Genomic DNA, 9,931 nt, shown 5'->3' with positions numbered 1-9,931 from the left:
TTGTCTCTAACGACAGTGGCGAGATTGCGTTCTAGCTGGGCTTTTGCCTTTCTCATTCCCTCTCTGCACGACCTAACAAGATCCCTGTACTCTTCTTGAGTTGCCTGCCCCTTCTTCCACAAGTGGTAAACTCTCCTTTTTTTCCTGAGTCCCAGCAAAAGCTCCCCATCCAGCCAGGCTGGTCGTCTTCCCCGCCTGTTCTTCTTATGGCATAAGGGGACAGCCTGCTCCTGCGCCTTTAAGACTTCCTTCTTGAAGAACGTCCAGCCTTCCTGGACCCCTTTGCCCTTCAGGACTGTCTCCCAAGGGACTCTCTCAACCAGTGTCCTGAACAGGCCAAAGTCCGCCCTCCAGAAGTCCATGGTTGCGGTTTTGCTGCTGCCCCTCCTTACTTCACCGAGAATCGAGAATTCTATCATTTCATGTTCGCTAGCATATAAACCTGTGTTCAGAGAGTCAGAGCACACCTAAAAAGCAAATACCTATTCATCTAGAACAGTCATGTGAAAATTCAATAATCTCATCACCAACAACTTTCTGACATCGTTTTGCTGACATATTCTAAAAACCCAATTATCTTTCTCTAAGCCAAACCAGTCAAGTAGGGGTTATTTGATTGAAGTGATGGGGAAAGATTGCGGTGCTGTACTTCAAGTCACCTTTCACTGCTGTGCATTTATCTGGGAGGCAGCAAGCAAACTCGCACAGTAAACCCAGGAGCATTCCATAAGGCATATACAGGCTCTAAGGACAAGTTTAGATCCTATTTCAAGGATGAGTGGTCTAAAAAGCAACATAATATTATCCCAAAAGCATTCTGTTCTTTTCTTCTAAGGAAACAACTCAGAATCCTTAAGTTATTGCCTTCTGTATGAAAATCAGATAGCCTCATGAGCCAACTAAATAGCATTCTTTTCTATAACTTAAATAGAAATATTAAATAGTTTAATGCAAAAAAGAGGTTCACCTATGATCTATTACATGTTATGAATACAGTTAACATTCTGGATAATAAATACATGATTGCTTTTTAATATCTTAATTTTTTCGCCCATTTGACTTTTTTTGGCCCAAGTCAATTACAAATCACTTGAATAGACATGCTTTTTTTTTCTTTTCGTACTCTTTTTTCTAACTTAGCTAATTATAATTTCTTTTTCTGAAGAATTTTGTCTTCTATTCCTTACAATCATTGACCATCATATTAATGTTCTTTTGAGACACATTCACCTTTTCTGTTCAATATTGCTAACAAAAAGCCACTGATTCCTTAAATTCTTTGTATTACAGTTAGCAACACCAATTATGTGCTTTGATGTCACTTGAGGAATAACCTGTAATAATCATCTGTAAAAGTATTAACTTCAAATACTAGTCACACAGCACTCAATAAGATTACAAAATATATCTGTATTACTCCTTGCTATATGCAATTATTAAATGGGACAACATCTAGCAATCGTGCCTCTCTGATTATAATGTGCGGGTTTTCAACTTGGTGTATAAGAAGCTGGAAGATTTTCAAAATTAAAGGTAAAAAATGTTTTTTCTTTTAATTTTCTGACCTGCGGACAATGAGGTGGGAAAGATCTTATCAATATTTTTTTTTAATGTCACAAAGGCACTACCACAATTAATTCAGCAAAATTAACCTCATTAGCCAACTATTGCCTGCAATTCTTTTTTACATAATCAAAATTCATAGAGGTTGCTACAGCTCTGCTCACCCTTTGGGAAGTTCCATTAGGCAAAACATTAGTCATGGTAAGATGTGCCTCTAAACACAAAGACCCTTATTTCATTCTAACACACATTTCCATAACCTTCCCCCCCTCCCCCCCAAAAAAAAGGCTCATAAAGTTGAGAAAAGACAAACACAGTGCTAGAATATACTTTCGTTATGTCTGTGAATTGCACTGTATCCAATGGGAGCATTATATTTATACTGAGCTGAAATTATCCATTTTTATGCCTCTTTATTCAGCAGCAAAATTGACCAAATCTACTGTTAGATTGTTTTGAATATATTTAGCACTTAAAGAATTTATTAATAGAGTACATAAAAATATTTTTATAAAAAAGGACAACTAAGCTCTTTGTCTTTTATATTGTACAATTTCTCATAGATTTTTCAGACTCCCTCTTGGCAAAGATAAACTGACTTGACAGTTTTGTCAGCCTTGTGTGCACGATATATTTTTTAATGTATATCATGTAACCAGTGGATAAATGAGTAGGGAAATGTTCATCTGTGGGATTAGGTAAGTAATTTTGATATTTACTTTAGTGAGCTACCATGCTGAAGTAATTCACGTTGATGAGTGTAGGCTACAGCTGTTTCTAATTCCAGTCAGATATTTACCTCTCTCTGTCCGGGGAGTAGTGGTCATCTATAACACGGTGTCTATCCATTCGGTTCAGGGTATTGTAATGCACAGGAGTAGATCGAGTCCCTCGTGGTCCCTGATCCACATTCCGACTAAGGATAAAAGACATCAGATTCTGAGTTCTGGGTCCACCTGGACCATATCCCCTCACTGGTTTGTACAGACAATTACTAGCAAACATGATGGTAGAGATGTGTTAGCTGACCTGTCTTTTGTACTCTCACATAATTTGAAATCTCATGGTAAAAAAAATTTTCTCCTACAGGAAAAGGTGCTAAGTCCATGCTAGAGAGAGGGTTTTTTTTCTTTTGTTTCAATGTTTGTTTGTTCTGGAAATGAGAGGATAACATTTTTTATTTTAATTAAAAAGGTTAATTTTAGACAAAATTTCATTAGTCTTTCCAGACTAGGACCTTCAAGGAAAATTTCCTTTCTAGCTGAAACATACACGGTAAAGAATTTTCCATGAGCTCTTGAGTTTGGCTGTGTTATAAAGATGTAAACTGTAGTAAGACACAATGAGGACTTCTGGCTGTTACGGTAGAGTGCAGTCTGCTGAAAATTGTCATCTAAATTAAACAACAGATGCTTGTTTTGCACTGGAAAGCTTATTCTGTAATCTCACTAGAATAGAATCTGAAAAAAGACAGGACTGTTTAATTAGGTATGCTTCCCTCCACACAAATTCAAATTTTAGACCAATAAATTCTTCTGCCTCCTGTCCTTTCCTGCAGCCTTCCCTAATGTGGGCCTCATTTTTTTTTTTTTTTTTCACTTTTATCCCAGTTTAGTTCCTGTGTCCTTCCTTGTCACTTTGTCTGCCTTTTTGGTACTTGTCATCCTTATTATTTGTCATTTGCCAGTCCCTGATTAGTGTTAACCTGTATGTGTATCCTTCACTGCTGCTGTCATACTGTTGTTTATTTCTGCATATAAGTGCTGTGAAGATGTTGCACTACACATAAACTTTTGCCTTCAGCTCTACTTCATTTCTCATAAAGCATTTCTCCGCTCTGGCTTTCATGAAGCCAAATATAAAGTTTACTCTGGCTAGTAAACTTTATATTTGCCATATTAAGAGTGAGTATAATTCTTCTACCTTCTACTCTACAACTCTTTCCTGCAACTTCTTCTCTGTACGTGTTTTAACACCCTTATTTATACCAAAATGATAGAAAATCCAGCCTTTACCCTGCCATTTGACTCTTTAATGTATATTTGTACTCTAAAACAGACATTGACAGGGCTCCTCTGCTGTTCTTTGTTAACTTTTTTACTTTTACCAACAACCAATTCTCATTCCTCCTTTCTGAATTCTAGTTTCTGTCTGACCCTTTTCCTCAGGGTCTCTCTTTTCGTTCAGGTTTAAAAAAAAAAAAAAACCTTGGGTTTTTTTCTGTCTATAGTATTATCGTCTTATTTTACTCATCTCTTCTTTTGACTTAAATATTTAAGCTTTCTCAAGCTGTCATTTCTTTGCAAAACTTCCCAAAGATCTGACCTTTACTGTCTGCCCGCACAAGCAAAACGCCTGCCTAAACTCAGGACTTCAGTCCTGAAAACTCGGTACCATCCTGTCTGCTCAAATCACTTTCAATAAGATTGTGTTATTGACTTACTGTTCTAAATATATAATTTCTTCTTTAAATTTCTGTGTTATATCAGATTGTGACTTCATGCTGCTTTTTAACATCCTACACAACTGTATTTCTTCTACTTCAAGTGTACTATTTCAGTTCTGTTTCACTCTGCTAAGGATGCCTTTGTCAGCCAGATTTACTGTTTAACAGAAAATGACATACTTTCTCCAATGAAACTTGTTCTGTAAGAAAAGTTGCTTTCACAACATATGTCTTCACTCCTTTGGAACTTTCTTGCAGTTGACAGAACATGTACGGAGAAACCAGATAATAGGTAAGCATGTGAAAAGGTGTAATTGCAGGTGGTGATGGTAGAGAATAATGAGCATCCTACTAGATTTACCACACCATTTCAGCCTAGCCACTTTCTATAGTCACCTTCATCTTGCTTTTTCAAATGCACTGTCTTAGATAAAGCTAAACATGATGTTGTTCAGTGCCTGCCACAGTCTACACTCCATTCTTATCTACAGAGAGAATAACAGTCCATTAAATATATTAGCTGAAAACATTACAAGAGCAGTAACAATTTCTTGTCAGCTACTATGCAATGTGGCTTTGGTGGAGTTTATTAACAAAATCCAGTAGAAGGACTGAGGACTGCAAAGTGGCTGCTAAGATATAACAGCAACTTGCACTTCTACAGCCCAAGAGCTCCTGCCTGCAGAGGCATCAGTCAGTAATTGGGAGATCTCTGGGTGTGCAGCATGCTTACTGCAGTTAGAACATGTCTATAGCAGCACACAATAATGCTTATAGCTTTGCCGGGTACACCTGGATTGTCATTAGAATTAAAAAAGACATTTCTGTAACCCAAGGATTATGCTTCTTTTCTACAAGCTCTCAGGTTCTGGCAACCCAATTCTCTGGGCTCAACAAGTCCTCAAAGAAATGTTTTGGTGTGTGGGCACGGAAATATTACATAGATAATGAATTTGATTGTGACATTGTAGGAAACAGCTGAAACATTGTTCTCTGTAAGTTCAAAGTTATATTTAAAAATTTAGTTTTGGGAAAGTCAGGAAACAAGAAACGTTTCATACAAGTAAGGAAATGCAAAACTACAGGAAAATGAAAAGAGGGTTTTTCAATGGTGTTAGACGAGTGTTAATTACTAGCTTGGGTAAAAGTTCTGCCCAAAATGCACACAGCATGCATGCACACACAAAAACACAAACACACATACAGAAAGAGATTTTCCTCACATTTATGTCTATATCCAAGACAAACAACCCCAGGAGATTTAGCATAGGCAATTACTTAGACTGAAATCAGTATAGTAGAAATCAGAATAGGCCCCTCTGTGTCTACTGTTTATGTCTCATTTAAAGTCAGGCTGTGTTTACATATGGTTTTAGATTTCGAGTAGAAACTTACAGTTTCTGCCTGTTAGCTGTCTGTGATGATATGGGATAATTTGGGATCCTAATACACTAATGCAAAAGGATATCATTTAGTCTGTATCTGTTAGAGGAAATGGTAAGTAAACACTTAAGTAAGAGAATATGAAGTCAAGAGAATTTTAAGCTAACAAAAAGAACAAAGATAACAGAAAAGAAAGCAGAACACAAGAGAATCAGAATGGCTGTAGAAGAAAGGGATAGACACATGTACCTGACAGGAAATATTGGATACCAGATCTTCAGTATTAAATGGGAACATTATGGGCAAAGAAAATAACTTCCCCTTTTATTCCAGCTGAATTACACCAGCTGGAAACCTATTCGTAGACAGTGACAAAAATGCTGGAAAACAGGCTTCATTCCCCTTTACATCTATCCTTCTGCTTCCTCTTAAGAAGCTCATCCATGCAGGAAGATTCTTAATTCTGGCTTAAACAGTATATTCAATTAAGTAGTAGTAATTATCCAAAATGGCTAGCTTTCGGAAGAAATGTTCTGATCTGTGTTTCACAAGATAAATAGTTGTCAGAGGCCTTCTAAGATCAGGAGTTGACATTTTTCAGTATAAAATTGTATGTGTGTCAATTTATTCTTGATGCTTTAAAAGTTTGAAAAAAATAGTAGAAAGCAAGCTTCTACGGGCAGGAACTATGGCTCTCCCAGAACCTTAATTCTACACAGACAAAAGGGTTGGAAACAGCCACTGCCAAATGAACACTAAGAAAATGTCAAACCATCACGTGCTATAAAACATGGCACCTCCTAAATAGCTCTTGAAAATGAAAATCTGGAGAAATATTTTTCTGTCCTTAGATTGGAATGTACTGATTTTTGATAAAAAATAAGACAAAATTAGGTGAATTTTTGCACATCAGTATAATGTAAGAAAAAACATTATTGGCTTTACATAATTTCATAAGATCTAACTAATTCATTGCCATTTTGAAAGTCTGGAGATTCTTTCCAGTATTGTTACAGGATCAATACCACTTAAATTTATATACCTGCATAGTTAAATAACAGTTTACCTTTGTGGGGGAGGGACACTGGGAGACCACGATCTAGTCCGTCCTATACTATCTCCACGGTGAGGGGACCCTGATCGAGAGCAATGATTAGATGACATAACTTGTTCTGGCACTGATAACGTTGAACTTTGAAGATCTCTCCCATTATGTCGATAATCTAAAAAGAAATGCAAATATTCAATGAATCTGAAATTGCACTTTTTAATTTCCTACCATATCTGTAGTACTTAGAAGCATGATAAAAGATGGAATTTGATCAAGAATGTTATAATGTCGTCTTCTTGGTTTTGTAATAAAAAATACACATGTAAAGTTGATTCCTGTTGTTATGCTTAATTTAAGTACAGCTATAGTTCCTATAGTTATACTTTAAAAGTATAGAAATGAATTGCCATGCACCAAACTGGAGATTTATAATAATCAAAATATCCAAATTTACCATTTATGTGTGGTCAGTATGATGCATTAATAATAAAACTAATAAAACTGACTTTTTTCCTTAGAATAACATACAAAATTAATTGTTGCATTTTTAATTAAAATTGTATTGTAACTATTGTGTATAATATACTTCAAACAGAAATGTCCACAATTAAAAACTAATCCAAAGTTCAGTTTAAAAGTTTGGGATAGGAAACTACTATGGGGTTAAATACAGAGTTCGGTTTCAAGAAAGACTTGTATTTGAGAAACAATTGAAGTAACAATGACATCAGATTTCACTCATGGTTCTGAACTTAAACAACATGATTCCTTCACAAATATATGAGCTAAGGCCACGCAGACACCTGCTTACATCCTGGACCTAATCTTGAATTAGAACAATAGAAGGCATAAGTGGTCTAAGCAAAAGCCTTCCCAGTTACAATAGCTTAAAAGGCTACCACGTGGACATTTTGTGTAGGCTTTTAAGAAAAATCTTTTTAAAAAACTGGATGTATTAAAGTGACTGTCTGCATCTAATTGAAAAAGTTGTATTCACTGTCCCAGGGTACAATACTCTCTGTGAAAAAAAGATGCCAGATACACAGCAATTTCAAAGAAGTTTCCACAAATTTTGTAAGAATCAAATTAATATACGATGATAAGAAATAGAAGAATTGCAAATCTTAATCTGATGATAATGTTTTGCAGAAATAGCTTTTCAGACAGTTCCTGGTGGCTACAACAACTGATGTAACTGACTTTTTGTTCTGAAGACAGTAACCAAGTAAAGAATATTTATAGAGATCCAGCTGGCACTGGAAAAATTCTGGTTCATAAAACTGTAATTCTTTTCCCATCAGAATCTTCTGAGAGTCCGAGTATTTGGTCTTCTACTCTAGATTGCTCATAGTTTTCTTCCTGGAAAATGTTCGGTAAGCACCTAAGCAAAACCTCATTAATTCAGTCCATTTTATGGTTCCAAGAATGTTCAATACTTCCAACTGAGTATTCATATTCATTGTATGGCCTTAGGACCATATAGGATATATACAGAATCATAGAATCGTTAAGGTTGGAAAAGACCTCTAAGACCATCGAGTTCAACCGTCAACCCAACACCACCATGCCCACTAAACCATGGCCCTAAGCGCCTCATCTACACGTCTTTTAAATACTTCCAGGGATGGTGACTCATGACTTATGACTTATGAACCACTCTAATTCATAAATAACTTCCTCCTATGTTTAGGTGTAAGCTGCTCTGTGTGTGTGTGTGTGTGTGTATACATAAAGAGGAAAAATAGCACATCATCATTACATTACATTAACATAATGTTGAGGATCAAATACTCTCTCCTCACTTCAAAGCAATCAAGTCATGTTATGTGTAGTCTCAGCTGAGAGTCAGTAATGAACCACAGACTTTTATCCTGTGTATGAAGTACACTTATTAGCATACACACTGATAAAGCATATAAGGACCAGTGGAACACAGTTCTGGGTGAAATCACCAAAGGAGAGACAGGGGGAATTTTATCTGTGTTTGAAACAGGGTGTTGTTCACTAACCAGTAAAGTATAGATGTCTGAATAAAGTTTTTGCAAGCCAGTCTGGAAATCAATAGACACTGCAATTCTCCAATTCTTTAACCAAAAGAGAAAGAGCTAAAGTAACAGCTGAAAGCTCAATAATGTTAAAATAAAAAATGTCAAAAGCAAGAACAAATTTCTTAATTAACCAAGTCCATGACATATTTGCCAGTTTTATACACTAAACAAATACTATCCTCAATACAAAACTAATGCACAGAGACCTACTCCTTATTGATAAAACCAGCATTTCTAGAGAAAGCAGGGAAAGGACATACAAGATATTTATTTTAATTTGCCTGGAAGGTGAAATTGCACTGCAGAGCACAGAGAGGCAGAAAAATGAAGAGGATCATTCTGCAGGTTCTTTGAAGACTCTGGTCAAGATGTCACCGAAAGAAAAATTCTACAGGTAAGAAACAGGCAACCAAGGGAATACAAGAGACCTGTGAGGAGCTTTGTAGGCCACTACCTGCTACCCCAGAGATCAAAAGAGCAATTCTGAGAGTTAAGACCACATGTGAGAGCTCTGCAGTCTGTTTTTGGATAGACTTGAAGTTATTTTCTCTATTCTTAAGTGTTATTTTTTATATTGTACCGATTTTAATTTATGATATATATCACTAAGACAACAAGATATGTGTTTCACTGAACTGATTAAAAGGCATTGTGTACAGAGTAAGAAATGTACTGAAACAACCAGCAGTTATTATGCTATGATATCACACCATATACTGAAATAAAACAATACCCCAAATCCATATTTTCTGCAGAGAAGCCCAATTGAAATTGGGATAATTTAGAAAGGCTTGGTTTTTTACTATGACAATAGGTGATTAATTACAAAGAGCATCCTTACAATGCAAACCACATCTTTTCTAATTTCACAGTGAACAACTTATTCTGACAATGTTTAATATTTTCAGTAAAAAAATGAAAAATCTGGAAAATGGCTTATCAGTTATTTTTGCTGATTATATTATTTGAAAAGTATTGTAAAGAGCAACAAGAAATAAACAAATTTCTAAAGATACTCTTAAAGTGGCAGAAATGTTTTAATCTTTAAAAGCCAAGTTGATACCTTGGGGAAAATAGAAAATTATCTCCAGGAAGATCACAGCACCTCTCTGATAACATATTTAAGAAGGAAAAAAAAACAACCTGTGGCAGAGCAGCAGAGAGAGGAGTAAGAATGTGTGAGAGAAACAGCTCTGCAGACACCAAAGTCAGTGAAGAAGGAGGGGAGGAGGTGCTCCAGGCACCAGAGCAGAGATTCCCCTGCAGCCCATGGTGAAGACCATGGTAAGGCAGGCTGTCCCCCTGCAGCCCATGGAGGTCCACGGTGGAGCAGATATCCACCTGCAGCCCGTGGAGGACCCCACACCGGAGCAGGTGGATGCCTGAAGGGAGGCTGTGACTCCATGGGAAGCCTGTGCTGGAGCAGGCTCCTGGCAGGAC

General features: G+C 36.5%; 1 protein-coding gene across 3 annotated transcripts in view; it reads right to left on the bottom strand.

The window, feature by feature from the left end:
• The window catches only part of RIMS2 (regulating synaptic membrane exocytosis 2), a 409,515-nt gene that overhangs the window by 173,538 nt on the left and 226,046 nt on the right, over positions 1–9,931 (bottom strand). For all 3 annotated transcript variants that reach the window (XM_009323095.1, XM_009323094.1, XM_009323096.1), the window contains 2 exons: positions 6,459–6,615; positions 2,363–2,479 (listed from right to left, as the gene is read on the bottom strand). In XM_009323095.1, the coding sequence (XP_009321370.1) occupies positions 2,363–2,479; positions 6,459–6,615 (274 nt within the window). The remainder of the gene's footprint in view (positions 1–2,362; positions 2,480–6,458; positions 6,616–9,931) is intronic.

Source organism: Pygoscelis adeliae, unplaced genomic scaffold (assembly GCF_000699105.1).
Source record: "Pygoscelis adeliae isolate BGI_AS28 unplaced genomic scaffold, ASM69910v1 Scaffold174, whole genome shotgun sequence".
Classification (NCBI taxonomy): Eukaryota; Metazoa; Chordata; class Aves; order Sphenisciformes; family Spheniscidae; genus Pygoscelis; species Pygoscelis adeliae.
The sequence above is the reverse complement of the archived record's forward strand: the minus strand, read 5'-3'. Positions and strand labels throughout refer to the sequence as shown.